The following is a 24,468-nucleotide window of genomic DNA, read 5'->3' as shown; positions in this document are numbered from 1 at the left end:
GCAGGCTGTCCCCATGCAGCAGGAACCAAACAGTCAAGGCAGAGCGTTTCAAAGAGGATAAAGACAGGGAACACAAAATATGGCATGATTTTGTGGATGCAAGCCTGCTGTTACTGGGTATTCCAGTTTGTTTGCTCATACTAATCCAGTCAACTCCACAGGGAACATGTAGTAGGGTGAAGGGCTTGTGCAAGCCTCTCCCACTTGGCTTAGGCTATTCAATACAGCTGTGGGATCAACCTTTAGGGCTGATTTTTAGTTAATAAAGGATTTCTTGAACCATTGTGGAAGATTATGTTAATATCTAGTCAGAGTTAACAGGCATATAGTGCATGAAAATGGAACCTAGAGGCCGGAGAATTAAGCCCATTAAGTTTTAGGTGCCAGAATTTGCATCTGCAAGTTAAGAGGAAGAACAGTGGGGTTCAAACACACAAAAAGCCTTACACCCAGCAGTAAGACTTCACAAAATGAAGAGGCACTGAAACAAAGCAATAGTCTTTTGTGAAACAAGGGAGAGAACCATCCTCTTCTGAGAGCACAAGACTGATGACATAGCAGATCATGGTTTAGCTGAATTAGACCTCACACCATAAGAAAATTAGGTAAGTTTTTACTCAGAGAGGTGCTTGTACACTTGGTTTTCCATGTATTAATTTATTTGAAGTATCACAGTAAAAACAGAAACTGGAATAAAGAGCAGTTATAAAACCAGAACACTTATTTACAGCTAATTAATACATAAAATGGTAACTTATCATGTTGACAAAGCATATTTCCACATCCCTTTCTGGTATTTTAGATCTACTGAGAAACAGAAAATTTCTTACTTGACCACATATATATATATATTTAAAATAACAGCACCATAATCTGCAGGGTTTTTTTTTCTTAAAACTTTGCAAGCTGCAACATATAAAAACAGAACCAAGGCATGAGATTGAGTAGGTAAATATTTTGATTCAACTTTGCATCACTATATCACTACATAGAGACACTGAGAATACCAAAAAAAGTTGTGGCTCAGTAAGACAATAAGATAGAAATATCTGAAAACAGGGATCTGCAGAGGATATATCTTAGTTCAGCAATCTTAAAGGATGCTTTGATTTCTGAAGAAACTCTTCTGTCATATCCTCCATTTTGTTCTCCACTGGAGCTGCAGATTTGTTCTCTTTACCCTTTTTGAGACTTCTTTTGTGCTGGGATTTAAAAAAAAGACCCAGTGTTAAGAGAATACAAAGAAATCAAAGACTTACTGCTCATGTGAAATGCAGTACATAGTGTTCTGAGGAAAAAAGTTGACATAACTCCTGAAAAAGGTTCCTAATATATTGCATTTACTTAAGAGATTAACTGTAGACATACAGAAGCTCAGCAGCTATTTTTAAAGGGTCCACAACAAGAAAATATGCTCTCCCCAGCAAAAAAAACCCTACAATAATATATAAGAAGTTTACACTGGTACATTGGTAGAGCAAAAGGGCCAGAATCAAGTAGGTAAAAAAAGCCAACCCCATGAAGACTTAAGAATGCAAATATTTCTGCCAGGTCTCTAAGAAAATACTCCATGTACTTTCAACTCTTGCATTAACACGTCTAGCAAATTATGACAATTTTTTTCATGGAGGATTATTTACTGAGGAGTTTTCAACTGTCTGCCCAGCTTGTCAGAAATCAGCATTATTTTATCCACTATTAACTGCTATCAGAATCTGCTGTTACTTTAGCACAAGGTTAACAAAGCATTATCTACAGGATTTGAACAAGTTGTGAGACCACCCTAAAACGTAAGAAGTGACTAGAAACTACAGCACTGTTATGGAACAATAACATTTCTTCTCGAATGCACAGCTGTTTTGCTTATCTGGGGAAGTTACCTGGAAAAAAGGAATGCCACCATTTGTGTGGCAATACACATTTGTATCCATTAAGTATTTGTCACAAGCAAGGCTTTCACTGGGTTCTTGCAACTCTCCTTCCTCTTCCAGCACATCCTAAAACAGAAGTTTTCCAGAAAGATGTATTTAATGTCTGAATTTCCTCAATGAATGTATTAAGCATGATCCTATCTATAAAAGACATGGAACTTCTATTTTTGAAAAACAAGAATGAAATCTTAATTATTAATATCATTGCTTATTTTTCAAGAGATGGTTTTTGTGAAAAGCTCAGCATACTTGAGTCCAAGTACACTGTAAAACACAAGAGGCTACAACAGCCCTGGGGAGTCCAGTCAACTCTCCAAAAGGGAAAAACCTCAAATATGTGAAATATTCATTCAAGGGCCTCATTTGCCATTTATATACATACCTGACCTGCATTATCCTCCATCTCCTTTACCACACTGCTTAGCATAGCATCAAGATTTGGTTGCTTTTGCCTTAATTGCTCCAGAAGTAGTTCCCGGGGCTCTGTTCTCACAAGTGTGACAGGATAGAAGTAGTCTTTTCTCTGTGGAGTTGTCCCTTTAATGAAGATGATACACTTTTCAGTGTTTGCTTTAATTTCAGATCCTCAATTTTACATTGACTCTTTACAGAAATCATGCTTTGTTCACACACCATTCTTTGGATACATCTTAAAAAAGGTGTAAGGCTGCCAGGTTATGTCCCCAATAACTTCCACCTATGAATTCTGGAACTCAGATTGTTTTCTGTAAGACCATTCTGCCCCTGACCTGATTAAATACCTGTTGGAACATCCACTTTGAGATCCTCTTGCAGGAAACCATTAACCTGAGTTAGTCCATGCTGTACTTCTTCCTGAAGTGCCAGCTTCTGCTCCACAAGTATCTCCTGATCCACTTTTATCTGATCCAGAAGGCCATTTAGCACTTTCCCCTCAGCAGCCTTTTGTCTGCCAATGTGGTCAGCAATTTCAGCTATTGCTTTATCACAGTTTTCTTCATTTTTCTGAAAATGAAACAAAAAACCAACCCAACTAAAAACACCAAGTTAACAGGAAAGGTAAGACTATGGCCTCTAAGATGTGGTGCATGATTAGTGACATGACCTGAAACGAAACAACTGAGACCTCAAACTGAGAAGTTTCAGTGCCAGTTTTACACTCTCATTTTGAGAGCTATCTTCACAAGAGAGTCAGTTTCTTAGAAAGTATGATCATTTTAGAAAGCTAGTCACAAGAATAAAGATGATGCCATCTAGCTCAGACCAGACTCCTCATGCTTCTATGCACAAACCCTGCACAGAATTAGGATATTCACCTGAATATGAAAATCCTACAAGCACTAGAACCTTTATGCATTTGTAGGGGAAAAGGAAATTGTGTTTTCAGCCATTCCCACTGAAATGAACCTCCTGAAGTATTCAGCAGGTACAACAGATACAGAGGTCTTGAGACTACAAATGCTTTTAGTTTAGAGCTGGACTTGATCCTTGGAGATCCCTTCCAGCTTAGAATATTCTGTGTGAAGAAAGTTTCTAGTTGAGTTTTTCCTTCTGAAAGTTCACAAAATATTGGATTTGCCTATTTTATTGCCTATTACAACAACAAAACCAGGGTGGATATGAAGTTTGTGGTGGAAATTAAAAAAACCCCAAAAACACGAGAGAGAAATTTTTAGGTAAGAGGCCAGAATTTGTATATACTTAGAAGGAATACTTTCTCCCATGTTGATTCAATCTGACCAATAAAGCCATATGCATCCTCCAGAAAATAGCCTGCATTTGATCACTGTGCATCTCCCAAGGACAGTACTGTTTTAGAATTAAACACCACCAAGATGATATAAAACACTCAGATTACATGTACAAATTTGCTCTGTGGCATTAGCCATGACACCATTTTTTGAGGTTATGGGCACTTGAAGTTCAAAGTCTTCCTCTTAATTTAGGCTTCTGATTTCCTCTAATTACATCTTCTTAAGCTCAGTAACATGAGTCTGCTATCAAAAAAAAAAAATCATAGTTTTGTTTTGACTAGAACTTTTTTCTCCCCTCTATGAATTCTGCAGTAAAGTTTGTCTTTGGATGTTGCATTAGACTACAAATGACTTACCTTTTGTAAATACTGAAATTGCTGTTTCTCATCCCTGAATGACAACAGGTGCTGATTAGTAAAGCTGACCATCTGAGCAGTTGTAAATTCACCCCATGTACTGGTATGTTGAGACACATTTTTGAGATTGCTGAGAAGATGTTGACAGTGGTCATTGGATTCTTCCAGCATTGCCTTGTTTTCAGCATTTATGCTCCTGAGCTCTTGAGAGAAATTATCCAGAGATGCAGTAAATTTGCTGTGATTGAAATTTGTACTGCTGACTAAGTCTGTAGTTTTCCTGCAACAACATATTTGTAAGAGTTTAGAGATTCTGAAAGGTAGATTTCAACACAGTACACTTTTAGAAATATGAAACCAGAGCCAGTGAAATAGCACAGTTCTATCAAACCAGTTAATTATAGTATTATTGTTCTACTTAGTAAATTCGCAGCACTTGCAGCAGTAGGTTTGCTAAAAAAACAAAAATAACCCCCACCAATCAAGAAAACCCAAAAGAGAACAGAAAGACCCTAACCACAAACTAAAACCAACTTCAGCAAGACCTTAGTTATTCAGTCTGCAATTGACTGAAACATATTGCAACAGATACATTATTATGCTTCAAGCTAAACCTTTATAATATGTTTTGAAGTCCAGACACTGAGGGACACTCCTTAGCATATTGCTCCCAAAGTGATACTTTCTTATCACAACATGCTCAGGAGACAAGTTCAAGGGCAAGCCTTTTAGAACTACTGTTTACTCTGGGGAAAGGTCAACTATGATCTACTTTCTGTGGCAGAAGCCAGCTCTAACATACAGGCCATGCCCAGCAGGCTTTATAAGCACATTTATATGGAGAGCATCCAATTCTGAAGTTCTCTTCATATAAATTTTATCTTGCGTAGGTGTACAGCAAAAAGATCGTGCTCCTTACAGGTGAACATTTTCTTGCATAGCAGTGATGGTGGTCTTCAGGCTTCCATTTCTTGTGAGTACATCAGTTAAGTTTTTCTGAGTCTCCTGAGTAAAAAGGTCAAGCTGGCTTTGCAGTGAAGACATCAATTCGGCTGCACTCTAGCAAGAAAATTACCACAAGTTTCACTGTTATTCTGCACTTTTTTAACAGTCTTAAAGAGTACTTGAATGCCTGAATTAAAAATGCAGAAAATGCAGAGTTCTGCAATTCTAAAGTATAAGGTGTAGTTTTTCATTTGTGTAGTGAAGATACAAACACTTACTTTTGGAGACATATGTAAATGCACATGTACTGGACATGCAGCAAGGGGAAAGGGGGTTTTGCTACATTCCTACATAAACTACTTAAAGCAGCCTAACAAAAGCTGAATAGAATTAGGATCAAGTTACTGTCCTCCTAACATTTTTTCTGAATCAAGTACAATGGTTTACTACCACATAAGAGTTTAAATCAAAGCAAGCAATCACACTTGGTGTTAGTATGTTTTCTTACTCTAAGGATACCTTTCTATGTGCCAACCTCATCATTTCCACTTCTTCTTTTAAACAGTCACAATTGTGCTGGAGCTGAGCAAAGCCAGCGGCTGTTTGTTCCTGTATTTTTTTCAGAGTGAGAAAAAGATCTCCAAAGAAGGTATCCATTTCCTTTTTATGGCCCTCCATCTTAAAAAAAAAAAAAAAAAAAAGTTTTATTTAGTTATTTTTTTTATCTTAAGAAACGGATATTTTTCCATAGCATAACTGACATACAAACAAACTCTACCCCAAGGAAATTGTCAAAAGGCATTAATAAAGCATTGTGCATAAAAGGCAGAAAGTCACACTTGGAACAATCTAAAGTTAGAGACTGGAACTTAGTGTGGGGGCTATTCCAAACACAAAATTTGACATGCAAGGTAAACAAAACAGAAAAGTAGACAAAGAACAGCAAGAGCTCATAAGCCACAGACTATCTACTGTCTAAGTCTGAAAACCAATAAAAAGCTTCCAGACAAGGGGAGTTGATTTCTTATGAGCTATAATTGACAGGAGGGGAAAATGTTTCAGTAAAAGCAACAGGTCATCAGAAACCAAGACTTGTTTCTGAAAAAAAAAGAGAAAAAAAAAAAAAAAGAGGCCACAGTTCTACATAAGTATCATGAGATAGACTAGAACTCTAACTTGAAGCAAAGGACTTCAATAAGTGCAGTATTCTTTGCACTTAAGGTTGTTAACAAGATAAAGCATCACAATCATGTTCCCCAGGAATCAAACAGACTATGGAAAAAATTTGGTATGAAGGCAGAAAAATTTTGGAGTGGTAAAACTTGCTGCCTAAGTTGACTTTTTTTTTTTCAGATTTCTAAAATACAAGGGGAGAGTATATTAAATGTATCATCAAATATTTGTTACATAAAGATTTAATCATCCATGTTTTACCATTCTACTGTTGCACTTAGGCAAGCAGTTGTGCCAATATAGAGAACAAGCAAATTTACCACCCTCAGGAGAGGAAAAAAGTCTGAAATAAAGTTAAAAGACTGAACTCATGGGACAAGATACAGGGGAATAGGCCAGACAAGAGGTGGAAACACTCTGACATACTGCAGAAAAACAAAGAGCATATTATCTGTAAATTAAATAAAAATAGAAGAGCAGAAGGTAAAGAGACAGGTTATGTGCATTACCTGGTCAGCCACAGCAGAATATTTCTTCATGTTACTCTGGAACTGACAGTTTAAACCCAAGACAAATTCTACCATTGGTGTCAAGCTATTTACTGCTCTTCCTAATCCAGTTTCATGTTCCTCCTAGGAACAGAAAAAAAAATTAAACCAGAATATGGCTGTTCCTTCATCCACATTTGTAAGAAGTTACTATGTACATATCCATGTGCTCTATTATGGCAGTATATGCTATTTAGTACATTACAGCTTGTGGGGGTGACATGGGATGGACAATCATGGTCAGGTGGTGAAGCAGATACAGGTAAAGAGCATCAAAAAAAAAATGCTATACATTTACAGAACCCCTTTTGATCAAAACCAGTTTCAAATATTTAAGTAGGAGTATGCAAATGTACTAACAATTAATCTCAGCAGCTCCGCTTTACAATCAAGCGATAGATTCTCATGCTGTGTTATTTTTTCAGACATGTGAGAAACTTCAGTAGACACCAATTCTTTAAGAGAGGCAAAAGATGCTGATACAACCGATGCAAGAATATCTGCTGTAGAAGAACTGGTAGACAGGAGGTCACCTACAAAAGAAATCCAGAGTTACAAACTTTTAAAAAATTCCCCTGTAAGACAGTAACTCTTTTTATTACTCATCACCTTACTGCCCCTTACAGGAAGGCTGTGGATCATCCCAGACACATTTTTACTGGTGCAACTGTAATCATTATGTCACTTAAATAAAGCCACATCTTTCCTAAAACAGATACATTTTAGGATGTGGTCTTTGAGATTACTACAGGATGACTACTAATACAGGTATTACACTTACCTATAAAATTTGTGTAATATGTCAACATCTGTTGCTGCTTTAAACTGTTTTCAGTAATTGAATCTTGTATTTTGCTGAATGAAGCATTCATTTGTCCTGCAAATGTATTTTGGACAACAGCATTGTGCTGATCAACAGCTTTCTTACGGTCCAGTTTCGCATGGAGCCCAGACACATCTCTTGTAGTTTCTTCAACTGTACTTAGTAACTAGAATTATTAAAGTTATTTCATTAAGTCTTTAAACAAGAAGTCCAGCACATATCATATAAGGAAAAGCAACAACAGTTCTGAGTTAAAGAAGTTATCTCTCTAGGAAGACAGGTATTTACCTTTATATATCATCAAAGCACAACTGTTCTGGACCCTGGTATTTTGTCATTTATGCTTTTAGAACATTGGAAAAAGTTACCTACTAGAGACCATTTGTTCTGCTTTAAAATCAAAGCATTAATGAATGACTTCCTCAGTATTTATGGAATAAAAGTATAATTTATCCTAGAATAGTAACTTAAAAATACCTGAGCACTTCAACTTTTTTCTAAACAATCTGACAGTAAATATATTCTTTAATATAGTACTAAAGCAAGAGGTTTTTATCACTAGTCCTGTGATAAATAATTTAGAATTCATACAAATAGTGGAATCCTGGTTTGTACTGAGCATATGTAATTTCTGTATCTATTTGTCTCAAACACTCCACAACACACATGTAAAAACCAGGCATTCCCTCCTAATCTTACAGGATACAGACAGCAAGAAATTGTCAAGGTGCTTGAAGATACAAGTTTCATCACTTTGCAGTTTAAATAGCAGGACACACACTCCCTACCTCAAGTCTGTTTTGATAATTACAACTAATCTACAAACACATCAAAGCCATACCCTAAAACACAGAGGTGAAAGGACAACATTACTCAAAGCTTTTTCCTATTTTCCTACCTCAGTTCACAGAAAGGTTTGGGTTGGTAGGGACATTAAAGACCATTTAGTTCTAAGACTCCTACCACGGGCAGGGACATGTTCCACTAGACCAGGTCCTTCAGGTATGTATAACTTACTGTTTTGCAGGACCAGTCATAAGATTTTGAAAGAAAACGACTTATTCTGCAAAAAACCTCATGATAATAGATACTGCAAAGCACTGGAACTCCCATGACAAACTGGCCTGAGGCAAAGTTTGTTCCAGATGAACCAGAGTGTTTAGCAGTCAACTGTCAATACTACCACAGAGAAAGGCCTGCAATCTAATCCTAGTTTTCCATCTTAAATTCAGGTCTTGTCTTACTCACATCACGCTTTAGCAACAATTGGTTTTCTTCAATAGCCCATGAAACTCCCAAGAATAGAAAGCTGTTTTACAGTAGGTATAAGAACTGTGACAACCTTGCTAGCTGTGCCAAGAAGCTTTTGTTCAGTATTTTCCAAAACTGAAACCACATATTCCTCTTCAGCCAGCTGAACCTTGGTTTCTTGCAGATCTTTTTGTGTTTCTTCCAGTTCTTTCTCCTTGATCTGCAAATCTGTTTTACACTGTTCGAGTTCATTTTTACTGACTCTGAATAGTTCAGTGACCTAAACAGGGAGACAATCATCAAAAAGGCAACATCACTTTTTATAAATGTGACAGTCTCATTTCACATCTCTCAAATTATGTGACAATGACAGAAGGCAAATTGTCATCTAGCAATGTAATCTCAGCTGTAGGACTCAGGTCTTAAACCTAAACTACAGCTTTGTAGAGACTTTGTAATCACTGAAAATATAAAGCCAACACCATTCTCACTGTAATAATCACTCGCTTCCCCTCTCAAAATATAAGAGCAAACTACCATTACAGCACAAGGAAAAGAATTCCACTGAACATATATAACCAGATAGACTGAGAAGAGCCAGTAAAGCTGATTACATATACCAGCAAATTAGTAGCTACATTTCTCTTAAACATGGAGCTCCAATTTTTGTGTAATTTGTTAAAAGAAAGCTCATGACCTCTCTACCCTCATTCTTTGTTTGTAAGCAGATAGATACCTGTCAACTGAGATATCATTTTACAAGCAGATTTTTTGCTGAAAATTCAGCAAAGAAAATTATAGTAGTGGACATGAAAACATTTTAAAAATAAGTACTGCAACCTGCAATTTTATATACATTATTTCAAGTTCCTAACTTCAAGGACTAGAAAGCTTTCATTCTTGACTAATTGGGGAACTTTAAGACCAACAACAACAATCTTCTGACTGTTCTTTCTTCCAATTTTCCTCCTTTTGACAGGAGGAATGAATTTCTTACATTTTTGGCAGATTTAAGCCACAGTTGAGAAACATCACTCACCCTTTTCATTTCTTCTTCCATGACACTGATTTTGTCAATATACTCTGTAATTTGTTCTTCCTGAACTGTCAGCTTTCCATTAAGGGCTCTCAAGCAAGGATTAAAATAAACAAACAAATTAGTCAAGTAAGAGGTAATTTCAAGATTTACACGACATTTTCAGTAATTTTGGAAAATGCTATATGAGTAGCAAGTAATTTTCACTTAAGGCAGAGAAGATTGAAGACAATTTCCCCTTGTAAACTTTCTGTGCAAACTAGCCCTATTAAAAGTGAAGTTAAGTATATCAAGTTTACTTTCCCATATTAGCTTCCACTGATCCTTTTGGCTGCATGTGTAAATCTGCATGCTGGCTAATGTTTATGGTAAGTTCCACACATACATAAATTCCTCAGTGCAAGCCTATTGGATTTTATCTGTATAATCATTAATTTTGAAAGAACAAGTTGACCAAACAGTTAAGTTTTCCTAAGTTTCTTCAACTTCCTGGATTAAAATACATCTGAAAGTATTTCTGTATAAGGCTAGGTACCAGTATGTGAGATTTGTTGCTAATTATTTTAGAGAAATTTTGCAGACATACTCATAGTTCTCAACAGAAATATAGATTCCATTTTTTTCTCGAGCAGCAGCAAGGTCCCGCTTCAGACGTTCAATCTCTTCAGTGTATTCCTGCATAAAGAAACAATCACATGTAAACACGAACATTTCTATTTTGGTTTTGATATTCAGCTTAACAGATACTTCACAAAGTTAGTGCTCTACAGAAGTCTGGCATAAGCACAAGAGGAAAGCACTTCAATTCTGTTCTAAGTTCAGTATAGCACCATTTAAATTCATATCATTGGATATATATTGGCTATATGTAGAGCATTGAAACCTTCCATTTGAAGGTCATACTTGGTTGCATTTAGCAGCTTACAATGGGAATCACAGCTTCCTTAGGGGTAGAGCTACTTTACACTGGTTCTTCACTTGTACTTACTGACAGGTTCCCTTTAGTTCAGGCACTTTCTAGAGAAAGTGCAAAACTGCAAACATGTAATACCCACAGTCATAGCTAGTAGCAATAGTCCTCTGTTCAACTTTAGTTTTATTAACAGTTCCAGTCTCTGCAGGGACCATTGCTATATCAATGCAGCTCTAGTTTAAAAGCATCAGTTCAGTAATTAAAATCACTTCAGAAAAGCACTGCTTTCTGTGTTACAGCTTCTCCCATACTCATAAACTCCTGCACAGCAAAGGCTACATTAACAATAAGTCATGCCTAAACCTGTAACTTCATTTTTTAAGAAATATGTCTAGTTACCTTAATAAGAGCTTTTTTTGTTAGTTTCTGATTAACTTCAGGCTTGTTCATGATGTTCTTTGCTCTATGGGCATATTCCAGTGTACTCAATGTTTCCTGTGAAAAACAGATGTAACACTAAGTCAAGCTGAGGAATTAACTCATATTTTTGTATCATTAGCAAAATATACTACTTATTTTAGGAATAGGTTCTCAGACTTTAAATTTACCTCAAGATTTACAGATGCAGGCGAAATTGTGGCAATTATTGATGTTTTTGTCCGTCCTCCAAGAGAGTCTTGAAGGATTCTTGTGAGTTTAGATTCCCTGTATGGAATATGAGGGGCTCTTTCCACTAGAGCAGTAATAACTCTTCCTAGGGTCAGCAGAGATTGGTTGATATTTCCAGCTTCACGAGCTCTTTTGTCAACAGCCCCAGATCGACCAATGTTTTCACTTCCTGCAAGATCAACCTGAAAGGCAGGTTATGCTTCTGTCTCAATTGCCCTGAAGAATGCTTGCCCCAAAGTCTTCCAGAACACATGAAAGAGATTACCAGTTTTTTAGGAGACACTGGGGTGACAAATGGCACTGATATTTTTCAGAGTGACAAACATACTTAGTATCACTTTATGAGAACAATATCAGGAAAAAACTCTAATAATCTCTAGTACATGGCTAAAAATTCTATCAATGACTCTTAGTTCAAATACTTACCAAGTTTAGCTTTCCAATTTTAACAAGTTCTTCTCCATCCACTGTTGTTTCTTTCATATGGATGGTAATTGAAAACACAGAGTGGGAACGGCTGCAAAAGAAACCAGTTTCAGATGTTCCATTACAGCCAAATATCTAGTTGTTATATGACTGCTGCAAGTTCTGTGCTCTTGATAGAGAATACATTTAGCCCATGAACTACAAGTTACATTTTCAATACACAGAGTTATTCTGCTAAGTATAATTTTGTGTGTGTATATATGAATATGTATTTAAAACCAGCGATGAAGCAACTGGTTGACATTTGACTCATTCAATCCTATAGATTTCCTCTTATTTCAAGGAAAAGCAAGAGAAATGTCTTGGTTTTGCTTACATTTGAGTATTCTCAACACACAAGCATCACATGAAAACTTACTTGCAGATTTCTTTTTCAGTCCTTATGTTAAGAACAGTTTCACAGAATGTGAGATTAAAGAACATAGCTTTCTTTATGCAAGCTAAGAAAATTCAGCAATTAGCTGAATCCAATATTAAAAGTTTAGAAGTTCAATTAATTTTGCAATCAAAAATAGTAATACAGTTTAAGATCACAGAATCATAGAATGGTTTCATCTAGCTCCAACCCCCCCTACCCTAACCCCACCATGGGCAAGGACACCTTCCACTAGGCCACGCTGCTCAAAGCCCCATCCAACCTGGCCTTGGACACTTCTAGGGATGGAGCACTCACAATTACTCTGGGCAACGTGTTCCAGTGTTTCACCACTCTCACAGTAAACATGATTTTAGGATGAGTTTATTCCTTTAATAAGTTTTTACTACAGGAAGCTGACATATATAGAAAGCCATAGATGTCAAATTACATAAAACAACACCTCAGGCACAATAGATTCTCAAAATTCCCTGGAATCTCATACAAAATGGGTTCTGTGCTCCAATCAGTGGTGTAGAAAATACCCATTTCCTTCCACCAGTAGACAGACATGCTCGGTATATCTTGAAATTAAGATACAATACAGACAGGATACATTCCTTACTACTGCAGCACTGGATCACTACTTGTTCACAGTGATATAGATTTCACATCTGCAGCTCAAGAATGTGAAAGCAGTAATAAAAAGAATGCTATTTCTGACCCAGGTGCCCCCTATGACATTCTATGACCTGCACCCATATGAAGCAGCCCTTATTGCCATAGAATCTTATCCCCAACTTCCACAACCCAGTTTGCAAATTTTACAGAAGCTGGCTGGGGTTAAACCATGACAGCCCTTCATACGCCTATCGCAATCATCCCACAGCACGTGGTAAAGAAGAAATGGAACTCTGGCTTTCTAACCAACGTTTGACAGTCTGCACTGTGATAGATATGATGCCATGTTTGCACTAGCTGCTTACTTCTTCAGTAAGATTCTATTTAAGAAAGAACAAAACAAGGTTTCTGAAATGGGGAAGATTTTTACCTGGAATATGCATTCATGTAAGTAGCTGCAGTTGTTCTTTTGGCTGCACCCCTTTCCAGGATTTGGTAAACTTGATTTTTGTTGTGTACAGTTACTTCTTCCAAGCCTTTAATAATTACACCCCTCTGTCAGAAATTAATACATGCTTATTATACATCTCTCAACAATCCTGAAAGCCTCAAGACAACAAATTTGTAGCACTAACCTTGTTTCGAGGATCATCAAACATCTGCAGTCTTTCTCCAACATCAGGAGTAGGATTCAGAAGATCAAAAAGCTCCTCATTATAGATTTCCAAAAGAGAGACTTTCACTGAAAATTCAGTACCATTCTCTGTGAGTTTTTCAAATATTTGATGCAATGTACGGGGTATGATACCTGCTAGGGGATCCTATAAATTAAAAAAAAAAAAATTTCATTTATAAATGTACTGAAAGATCTGGAGCTAGGGGGTAGAGTTTCAACTAAACAGTTTGACTGGATATAAACAATAAAGATGACCTTCCATATAAATGTTGCCAAGAGCTGAATGCAATATATTAAAAATGTTAAATTGTCCTTTTCATATAAAGGAAGGAAATTATTTGTTAATCTACAAACATTTAAGGAAAGTCAGCTTCAGAATTTGAAAGGCATCAACTTTTGGTTTTCTTTAGCCTTCTGCAGTTTCCAGCTTTGAACTAGAGTACAGACAAGAGAAATTTCAGAAGTGATAATATACCTCTTCCCAAGTATATTCTTCATTGGGTGACCGCTCCCCTTCCATTGTGAAGGTCTTACCAGTACCTGTTTGGCCATAACTGTGAGAATAAAAATAAAAATGTAAACAAGAAACTAAAATACAAATAAAATTTCCTAATACAAATTATTGGCTTACTTACGCAAACACTGTACAGTTGTAGCCCATAATAACTTCATCCAAAATGGGACACACAACACTCCGGTACACATCAATCTGCTTTGCCTGAGCTCCAAAAACCTATTGACACAAGGACAATGCATCCCATTTATCCACACAATAATGTATAACATCACACTAGCTTGTAAGTTCCCAGCTGGACAAGCAGTTACTAACCATATCAAATGTGTAAGTCTTTCTTGAGGACTTATCTGTCATTCCCCCAGTGCGGACACTGACTTCCTTTCTTGCTTGATCACAGTCTACAACAGCGTAGGAGCTCACTTTAAGTTCCGAGGCATTAAAAGGCCTAAAAGAAGAGGAGTCAGAAATATCAGATTGAAATAATTTCTAACAAGAACACAAATAAATGAAGCAGTAATGTCACTCAGTTTAAGGATCTAGAATAGTATATCTGGGCAAAAAGAACAAAGCTTTTAACTTTATCTGTTTAATAATTGTTTAAGAAAAAAGGCTGCAATTTGCCAGTTTACAGACCCTGTTCCTCCTTTTTTCCACTGTGAAACAACTCAGGCATCCATAGCTTTTTGTTTGTTACATACATATTTTTAACAGGCCTATAACCACTTTCAAGATCATATAGATGCACACACAGCTAACAGGCATCAGAACACATTCAATTGCAGGGGGTAGAAGGTTAAACATAGCAAACAACTGTCTAAATAAGAGCCTTCAAAAAAAACCCCACACTTCTTATATTATATGCAGGTTAATGCAATAGTGAATTAAATGCTGATGACACAACACTCTAAAGCATGAAAAATACCAACAGACCCTACTAATTGCAGGACAGTAAGCAGCAATACCAGAAACTTTGTAATATTGATGCACCTGAATAGTATTTAATAAGACAGAAAAAAACATCAGATTTGAGGGGGGGAAATCCACATTAATTTAAAGTGGATTAGTAAAAAGTAGTAGTAAAAGGTTTAATAGAGTTAAAAGGTTTAATAGAGAGACAATAAAATTTTTAACTTTATGGTGAGCATCTTGTTTCACCACTAAGTTAATTCAAATTTGGTGCACATCATTTTCCTTAAAAGGACATTTGCCACTATTTCTCCTGAAACGTATGGAAATGCCCTAAAAAGTACAAAATCCTATTTTAGTCTTTATTTAGTAGTGCTACTGCACTAAATGCCTATGCTACCTATATAGGTGACATGAGCAGTCAGCTTGAAAATATAACTTCTACAATCTTGTACTCTTTAAAATATCTTGACACTAGAGACACTTCAGATGCTCTTTCAATTAAAATGTTAAAGAAGAAAAACAAAACACAAGAAACCACAAGCATATGGCAGCTTGAGTTTTCTGAACCTTGTGGCTAACATTTCTCCCTCAATACATCACTGAGGCTGAAGTGTCAGATTCTAAACAGCCCATGGGACACTTGGGTGGAATATTGACTGATGACAACAGAAGATCACTAAAATCTTGTACAGAGGAGCAAGTTACAGCTTCAGTCTCGTGATTTTGAAACTAACAGAGCAATGGACATAATTTGCTATGTAACCATGAAACAATAAACCAGTCCACGGCAGGAGGTGCAAGAGCCCACAGCTGTGATACCAGGGGAACAATTGAGCTGGGCTGAAGCAGGAGCACAGATCATCACCATCACCACTACACAAGCAGCTGCCTGGTGTGCCATGGAGACATTTGATCTCAGGTTCATCTCCTTAGGTATGAAGCATATTATGCATATTAACAATGCTAATGCATGCATTTTGAGTTTCCAAATTCATGTTTTACCAAAGCTCAGTAAACATGCCGCTTGAAAAGATTTGTTATATGTTCAGACTGATCAGGTTTTTGGAACAAATCAGGACACCAAAGAACACAGTTGCATCTACCTTCACATCTGTAAGATAAGGAAAATCTGACTTGATGCAGAAGAAAAAAGAAAAGTGGAAGAAAAAGTGGAAGAAACTAGCTCAAATAAATTGAAGCTATTAGAAACAAAGCTCTGCAAAGGGCACAAGCAGGGTAGGCAAGGAACCTTTAAGAGGTTAGAAACCAACTCTTGACATAGCAATTAGTCTGTGAGCTACAACAAAAGCAGAACACTCCACCATGAACAGTCCTAACGCTACTTTCACAGTGAGCATTATATTTAGTTAAAACAGATATTAATACTTGATAAAGCTATTGCAGAACAATTAAGAATAAAAAGAAAACAGCTGCTCTTGACAGTATTTCAAATCCAATTGCTTCAATTACTTTATTCTCTCGCAATAGCCTTGACTCACAACACTTTCACCAATCCCACATTTGTTTCAGAAGTTTTATAGTTGCATTACAAAGATAAGGCTAAATTGATTTTAATTTCTATATTTCTTGTGCATCTGTAAAAGCAGAAGTTGCAAGCTTGAGAATGACTGCAAAAAAAAACATTAAATCATAATACATAAACTAATATTTGCAGGTCTAGCTCAAAAAAAACCCAATGTCTATAGGTGATTCAAACACAACACATAATACATTATCAATATTGCAATTTAAACATACAGCTTAAGATTATTTAAGATCTACTATTAATTAGCACGTCTTTAAAGCCACCTCAGAATTACAACGAGAACCTGATTTTATGGTACATTAAATTTACCACTTCATATCAAAAAGCAAATTAATCTCATCAGACGAGACATTCGGTCATTTTTACTTCAGTAGTAGACTCCCATCTCATTACTTGTCCCCTGGAAAGTCTGCATCAATGAAGTAATGTGACAGATATACCACAGTGGGAGTAGCAACAATTTTAGCTGTTAAAGCTTAGTGACTTCCCACAGGAGCTCACAGAAGGGAAAATAAAACCTGGGATTTTGTGCGTCTCGAACATCACACTGCGTAGCTCTTCCTGAGCTTCCAACGCAGCTTTCATACTGGGTGTGCACTGAATGAAGATCGGAAACTGCAGCTTTTTGCCTTTTTAAGCTATAAAAAGTCGCTCATAAGGCTTACTTCTGCGGAAGCGCCTCTTCCCCGCGAGGCACACGGGGCCGCCTCAACCGCAGAGCGCGCCCGGACAGGCAGCGCCCAGCGCGGTGCCGAGGCCGCTCAGGGGCACGGGGGGCGGCTCCCTCCCAGCGATCCCTCCGGGCGGACACAGCGATCCCCCAGAGCAGGTATCCGCAGCCGGACACAGCGGCCCGGCAGAGCCACAGCTGCACAGCGCCTGTCATACGGCGGCGGCCTCGGCCAGCCGGCCCCGCGGGCTGTCCGGGGCACTGAGCAGAGAACGCCTGGACCCGAATCCCGGACGCACCAACGAGGGACCTCCCTGGGGCATGTCCGCGGACCGGCCCCCAACGCTCGCCCAGAGAAGAGCCGCCGCGCTCACCTGCACCGCACCACCACCTGGATGTTCTTGCCCTTCTCCTCCTTCTTGGTGCCACCGCCCTGGGAGCCGAAGGAAGCCATGGCGGGACGGGGACGGGACAGAAGCGCTGCCGCGGAGCCGGGACTCGGTTCGGCCGCGCGCGCCCCCGCCAACGCCGCTTTGAACCGCGCACGGCCCGGCCCGGCCAATCAGCGGCGGCCCCGGGGCACCACGGGACGGGATTTCAAATCCTGGGGGTGGCGCGCGCCGGAGCAGCGGCGCTGCCCCGCCCTGCCGGCGGCTCTGTGAGGCCGGTGGGTCAGAGCCGCTCCCCGAGCCCCCGTGCTGCCGGTCCCGCTGAACCGTGACGCGCTACGTGATATCCACCCGTACCTGCCGTACGGCTTGTCTGCGCCGCCAGTACCGCGAGGGGCCAGCAGGACAGTATCTGGCCTTCTCAGTGGCTGCCGCTGACATCCACGGGTCTGAGGGCAGCCAAACTCCTCGCCTGCCATGAATCGTCCACAGTCACATAATCCATATAACCCTTTCTCAAGGGTTAGCCCTAGGGAGGGTCTAGCCATCCGTTCTTTTGTCCCCCCCTAGCTCTCCAGGTGGCCTACGATTTCCTTCAACATCACAACAAATAAGCACACCTTGCCAATGCCTTGTGGGATTGTAACGTTTCTCGCCCTGTTTAAAACAATGCCCAGGTTTCTATTTACCCAGCGAGGCACAGCGCTCACCGTTGCCAGCAGGAGCCCGGCTGTCCCCTCGGCCGGAGGTGCCCCAGTGCAGGTTGCCAGGCAGACCCTACCCCCAGCTGTGCGCTTCTGGCCACGCTGCAGAGCTCTGCTCTGCTCCCTCTGTGCCTTGTGCATGCTTCAGCTCAGGCAGGTCTCCAGCACAACTCGTCTGTGTCAGTCTGAATTCCATACCTAACTTTCCACGTGTTTACAGGTTGGTATTGCCTTATCGAGTAGTGAGGAAATCCTATTAAGAATGAAAATAAGTAGTTACAGGCTCAGGACAAAGCACCACGGTGCACCGCATCCATCCTTTGAAACGACATCATGTGAACCACTTTGCCATTTATGTCACCCTGGCTTCCCTGTGAGAGCTTCCTCTGGGGCACTATTAAATGCTTTGCTAGGTGGAGATCTATGACGGGATAACAAGTTTTCTGGGTAGAGGGGAAGAAGCAGATGTTAGAGGAGATTCAATTCACCTGATGTGCTTTTTTTGTTAAATCTCTACTGGCTCCTACAGACTGTCATCTACCTGTTATGGCCTGCAGAGCTACAGTACTTTGCTCCTGTTCTAGGGCCTTCACAATTTCTGAAATTTAGATTGCCCATCTATATAATTTTGCAGGTGTCTCAAATCTTTTTTTTTTCCCTAAAGTTAGCTGCTTTGAATCTTATTATACTTCTCTACTCCGTGAGTTCTTAAAGTTAATAACAAATGAATTCTAACCCATAAGGCTTGCAGTAATTTTCCTGACAGAGATATGAAACAATACCCCATTATGCTCCTCTGCCATTTATCTGAAGAGTTAGAACAATGTCAGAAACAATCAATCTTACATTAGGTGCGAAGAACAAACCATAAACACTAAAAATCACAATAACACATTTTGCTTCAACTAAGTAAAGATTTAACCAAGCAGGAAAATAAATATAATCCATGGCAAACATATTGAGACTACCTTCATTATTTGCTTTTTTGTATGCCATCTACGCTAACAGCAAAAATCACTTGTACTGACAGTTGTGTAGTAGCTACTACTAGACTGAAAAGTCAAATGCAGGTATGCAAATAATCTAAATATTTACCTTTTACTCTACACTCCTTCATATGGATCACACAAAAGAAGGCAGCACTGAAACACAAGAATTCTTCCAACTTCTGCTTGTTTGTTCTTTTCTAGTATGAAAGCCATATTTTTCCTCAAAACATAACATCTCTCAGACACAGAAGAGATCATTCAAATCTGCATTAAAACAATAAGAATTTATTTGATTACTGAAAGTTAAATTTGGCCGATAGCTACCTTTGCTATAGCAAAGGTAAGTGGTAAGTGGAAAATATGTATTTCTGGTAATCAAATCAGCTTAAAAAAGCATACAGTTTACTGGCTGCAAGTCTGTTTTACAAGGTCAGTTTTTAGCATCAGTTGTACATTTTCTTAGACTAGGTAGAGCCTAATGATACTAATACACTATAAACACAAACTGAGTAACAGGGAGCTAGTATTTCACAAGCAATAAAAATAAATATGAGAAAAAGGAAACAAGAATATTTAGGCCACAGTCTTAACAGTTGTTGGGAGAATGACCTTTAAGAAGACAGGTACTTCATCTATGACAAATGTTTTATTTTGTTTAAAGGGAGACAAAAACATTACAGAAACATAAATTACATAATAATACACACAACAGCAAATGTAACAATTTCAGAAGAGGGTGTTAATCCCCACATATGGATCAAGAAGGACAATTTTAAACTAAGGCTTGCAAACAAAAAGTCACTGAATTGCAGTGATATTCACAGACAAAACAAACACTGTTTTCCTAGGGCCTCTATCAGATCACCTGGGGAATTGTAGGTATGGAGGTTTGAAAAGCAGTAAAATTGTTTACATGGAACATGATTACCTACGAATGAAGAAAGATTATATAAGGTATAATAATGGAGAGATATAATTATTGCAAATTATAAGGTTGGGTGAGACTTCTTCAAGGCTTAGTAACACCTGATTTGATTGCCAACATGCTACACAAGGTGTCAACTGTATTGAGCATGTGGAGAGTTTAATATTTAATACTATCAGTGACATAGTAAAAAAACTGCTGATTAATTGCATATTCACATTAAAGGGGAAATCACCTGCACCTCAGATAAACATAAAGCAAATTCTAGCCTTTGAACAGCCTGATCAGTTGGCCAGTAATATCCTAAATTCTGTGTTGTCCACATACAGTAAGTTAAATATCAAGGACTTACTCTCAGAGAGTACTGGTATATTCTCAGCTGAGGACAGGGTTCCTCTTCAGTCAAGGTAAAAGGACAACTATGTCACTTTTAAAAGAACAGAGAAAATGCAATAAAATAACTACCTTATTGTTAAAAATTAAGGACTCAATGCATATAACAGGATTAAAACCAGAACTGGCTTCAACTAACCAAGAAAATACACAGAATAAAAGAGTTCCTTTTTTTTTTAGGCATGTGTGCCAGATCACTGTCCAACACAGACAGTAGCACTTCTATGTCTTTTTATAGGCACTGTAATAAAAAAATAGCAGTAACATAGGGGGATGTATGCATTTGTGTGATTAGCTCAGAGTTAAGCTAGTAATTTTCCAGATAGTTACCTATTTTCAGTTAAGATGTGCAGCTGGATGACATACTTTACACAACAAGAAAAGAAACTATGAATGGGAAAATTGGAAACACAGACTTGACAGCACTGACTGAAGTCAACAGGAAATGTCTCTTTCACCTCATTATCTTCTAACAGAATTATTTTATTAATTTAATTGTATTCATTCAGTATTTTTATACTGGGAACAGCCAATGGACAATCCTTTTTTCATATGTCTTGTCATGAAACTGAAGCTATTTATTTTGGAGTAGAAATAACAATTGTAAGTTATGCTTTTTTTTCAGACCAAGGCCAGTTTGCTACAAAGCTCTATTATATACAATTACAATTTGAATTTAATCCAGAATTTTATCTATGTGGAAAAGACATGCTTCCATTAGAAGCCTAACAAGACTGTACTTAAGAGTTTCACACTTACTGTCTCTCAGCTTTCAGGCCATACATAAAATACTGTTTTACTCTAAATTATTTTTAACCTACCTACTTAGAAGATCACTTTCCCTCACTGTACATTTATCTCACATATCCTGAAGAGGGATCTCTATACTATAACTTCATAAGGTTTTTTTTCATGGGAGTATTTGAATAATTTCCACACTTACTCTAAATTATGCTTAGGTTCATTTGGTCTTTTAGGCAACACCTATTTTTCTGCTAGGGCAGATGAAGAAGGCAGGACCAAAACCACCAATTGTCTATGAGCAATTAAAGTTTTACAGGGAAGAAATCTTAGTTGTAGGACCAGACTGAGAAAGGAATTTCACTGAAAGTCCTCTTTACTTTTGCTGAGGGTATCCTATTAAAAATATATTTAAAACACTGAAAAGATATCCAAAACAGTGTATGACTGTAATTTTGGCTAGTATAAATGGACATAGAGGGGGTCAGAGTATAAGAATACAATCTAATTTGAATAAACACCAGTGTGTCCTGGTTTTGGCTGGAATATAGTTAATTTCTTCTCAGTAGCTGGCACAGTGCTGTGTTGTGGATTGTCAACATAAGAATAATGTCGGTAACACACTCATGTCTTGGTTGTTGCCAAGTAGTATTTATCCTGCATCAGGGATTTTCTTGTTTCCCATTCTCTGCCAATGAGGAGGTGCAGGGGAAAAAAAAAGCTGGGAAGGAGCATAGCCAGGACAGGTGACTTGAACTGGCCAAAGGGATATTCCACACCATAAAATGTCATTCCCAGAATATAAACTGGGTATTTATATTACCAGTTACCCAGAAGGGCCTGAACGGGCCTGGGGGCAGGGTCTGGCTTGGTTAGGAGGTGGTGAGCAATTGTATTGTGCATCACTTATGTTTTTCTTTTTATCACCATTACTATCATGATTTACTATCATCATCATTATTATAATTTAGTTTTTTTCAGTTACTAAATTGTTCTTATTTCAACCATCAAGTTGTACTTTTGATTCTCCTCCCCATCCTCACCAGGATGGGTGGAGGGGAGGAAACGGCTGCCTGATCCTTAGTTGCCGGCTGGGGTTAAACTAGGACACACCAGTGACTTTGAACAGCCGCTAAATAAGCTTACAATGGATAAAATAGGTGTAAAGTACAGTAGGTGTGACCTCTATTGCGTACCTCTGCTGCACTAGCTATGTTAGATGCATGAGGAGGTGTGATCTTTCATCAGACCACAGAAGCAGAAATGCTTGTTTTAGATTCACGTTTTAGCTGACCACCAGAGTTTTGCTGGCACAGTCTACCTTGCCTCCCCAGGATTGCCCCTGTATATACTAGGCAAGATTTATAGGAAAAGGCAGGATTTATTAGAGCAGCTAAATATAGATCAGGCCAGCATTAGCTAAATATATACTACATTAGGCTAACAAACTCGCTGTCGGGACCCAAAAAGAGTAAATTGCCTGAAACTGTATAATTCTATAGCATTCACCCCTACATGACAACTGTATTAAAGCTAAAGGCAGAAGTATTTCTACTGTACATTCAATTTAACAGAACGACTCCAACTCTCAACCTCTTAATCCTCCAGCTGCTCCTGAAAGGGAGGAGACAGATTGTGAAGGGGCACTCACCCTTCAGTCCTTCTGTCAGACACCATGGGATGAGCCTCTCTGACGCACTGGCAATAGCAACAGGGTAGAATTCAGATTTAACAGCTCACAATTTATCCTGTCCTCTTTCTGTCCAGCTTGGTCTTCACTTTTACATGCACTAGGGACTGGAAAAAACCCAGACTGCCTCAAACTAGAATCTCATGAGGACATTTTCACAGGAGTTAACATACTGTGTTAAAATTAGGCACCCACACAGTTCTAAATCCAAACAGTTGATTGAGGTGAAAACTACCAAATGCCTTGCTCCAACCAGGAGGAGTTAACTTGAGAGACAGTTCCGTGTCTAAACTGAGGCCAGAAGTGTGGGTGTACTTGATGTTGGCACAAATGTTTTAAACTGGGTAGCTTCAGGTAGGGGTAAGAGCATCTCTATAGCAGCACAGACCTCCCTGGAAACCAGCAGATGAATGTCTACCCAAATTCCTCAACAGATTTTGTTGATTCCCGGTTGATTCTGCTGACCATATGAAACAGTATGCTGTCACTTCTTAACAGCAATTTTAACCAAAGCTGACTAGTTTAAAGTTACTTTTGATACCTCTTCAATTGCATCTTTGGGTACAGAAAGATTCAATTGAAGTTACCTTAGGTAACTCATCTGGTCAAGTCTTCCTACATTTTTATGATAGGAGGATTCTGTGAATTTCCAGCTGTAAGATACCACCTTTTATAGAAGGCAAACAGTGGAGAAGCTAAAATCAGGCTTTTTTTTTGTCTTACTTCTTTTCCCCCTCATAACTCACAGAAAAATAAAGACATGTGAAGAAAGCATATTACCAGAACTTCAACCAGTGGGTTGTTTTATTTAGTTTGTTGTTGTTTTGTTTTGTTTTTTTTTTTTGGGGGGGGGAGGAGACTTGTTGGTTGGTTGGTTTTGTGGTATTTTTTGGTTTTTTTGCGTTTGTTTGTTTTGGGTTTTTTTTTAATTTATTTTTAATTTATTTTTTATTTTTTATTTGGGGGTTTGTTTTTCCTAGAAAGGAATTAAAGCAACCAGCCACATCCACGACTTTCCCATAAGGAAATATACTAAGGAAAAAAAAGTCACCCTAGAACCCCAAATCTACGGTATTATAACACAGGTTCATCCTCATCCAGCGTTTACACCTCGTACACCCATCCTGCGAGGCGAGTCCTGTGTCCGGCGCAGCGGGGCCGCAGAGCTCCACCGCAGGTGAGCGGCGGCCAGCGGGCTCAAAGGGGAGCGCCCGAAGGAGGGAGAGCTGCCGGAGGGTGACCTCTCCCTGGGGGACGGAGGATTTTGACACCCGAAATCTCTGCCTCTCAGGACGGCACTGCACCCACTGTGCTCAAATTACGAGGCGTCTAATTACCTTTTGTCTTGGCAAACGCCGCCAGGGACGCGGAGCGCGGCCACCAGGAAGCGAGCGGGCCGCGACACGGTCCCTCCGCGCCTGCAGCCCGGGGCCGCCCCGCCGCCCTTCGCGCCGCAACCCCGTCCGCCTCCGCCGGGCG

General features: G+C 38.8%; 1 protein-coding gene across 3 annotated transcripts; it reads right to left on the bottom strand.

The window, feature by feature from the left end:
- Window positions 1–637: 637 nt before the first annotated feature.
- KIF11 (kinesin family member 11) lies at window positions 638–24,465 on the bottom strand. Of its 3 annotated transcripts, XM_053949316.1 has the most exons (26): window positions 24,327–24,465; window positions 22,951–23,096; window positions 20,518–20,592; window positions 19,347–19,504; window positions 17,533–18,504; window positions 14,346–14,478; window positions 14,152–14,249; window positions 13,992–14,070; window positions 13,476–13,661; window positions 13,271–13,395; window positions 11,805–11,895; window positions 11,318–11,560; window positions 11,109–11,204; window positions 10,383–10,471; window positions 9,800–9,887; window positions 8,852–9,040; window positions 7,468–7,675; window positions 7,047–7,219; window positions 6,648–6,770; window positions 5,485–5,643; window positions 4,940–5,079; window positions 4,021–4,300; window positions 2,693–2,915; window positions 2,314–2,468; window positions 1,881–1,997; window positions 638–1,202 (listed from the first exon to the last, which is right to left on the bottom strand). In XM_053949316.1, the coding sequence occupies exons 5-26, from the start codon at window positions 17,610–17,612 to the stop codon at window positions 1,080–1,082; spliced, it is 3,198 nt and encodes a 1,065-aa protein (XP_053805291.1). In that variant the 5' UTR covers window positions 17,613–18,504; window positions 19,347–19,504; window positions 20,518–20,592; window positions 22,951–23,096; window positions 24,327–24,465; the 3' UTR covers window positions 638–1,079. The 3 variants fall into 3 exon arrangements, with proteins under 3 accessions (XP_053805291.1, XP_053805293.1, XP_053805292.1); XM_053949318.1 differs by lacking the exon at window positions 17,533–18,504; XM_053949317.1 differs by having other exon boundaries at window positions 17,533–19,504; window positions 22,951–22,997.
- Window positions 24,466–24,468: the final 3 nt, after the last annotated feature.

The sequence above is a fragment of the Vidua chalybeata genome, chromosome 8 (assembly GCF_026979565.1).
Source record: "Vidua chalybeata isolate OUT-0048 chromosome 8, bVidCha1 merged haplotype, whole genome shotgun sequence".
NCBI classification, from domain to species: Eukaryota; Metazoa; Chordata; class Aves; order Passeriformes; family Viduidae; genus Vidua; species Vidua chalybeata.
The sequence above is the reverse complement of the archived record's forward strand: the minus strand, read 5'-3'. Positions and strand labels throughout refer to the sequence as shown.

Bases quoted from the DNA above. Each gene is read 5' to 3' on its own strand.
- KIF11 (XM_053949316.1), bottom strand. From the start codon at position 17,612: ATGGCTTCCTTCGGCTCCCAGGGCGGTGGCACCAAGAAGGAGGAGAAG. The intron at 11,561-11,804 runs GTAAGTATTTGA...CCTGCCTTTCAG, and splicing joins AAATTGGAAAGCTAAACTTG to GTTGATCTTGCAGGAAGTGA. The intron at 1,998-2,313 runs GTATGTATATAA...CTTCTGTTTTAG, and splicing joins TGGAGGATAATGCAGGTCAG to GATGTGCTGGAAGAGGAAGG.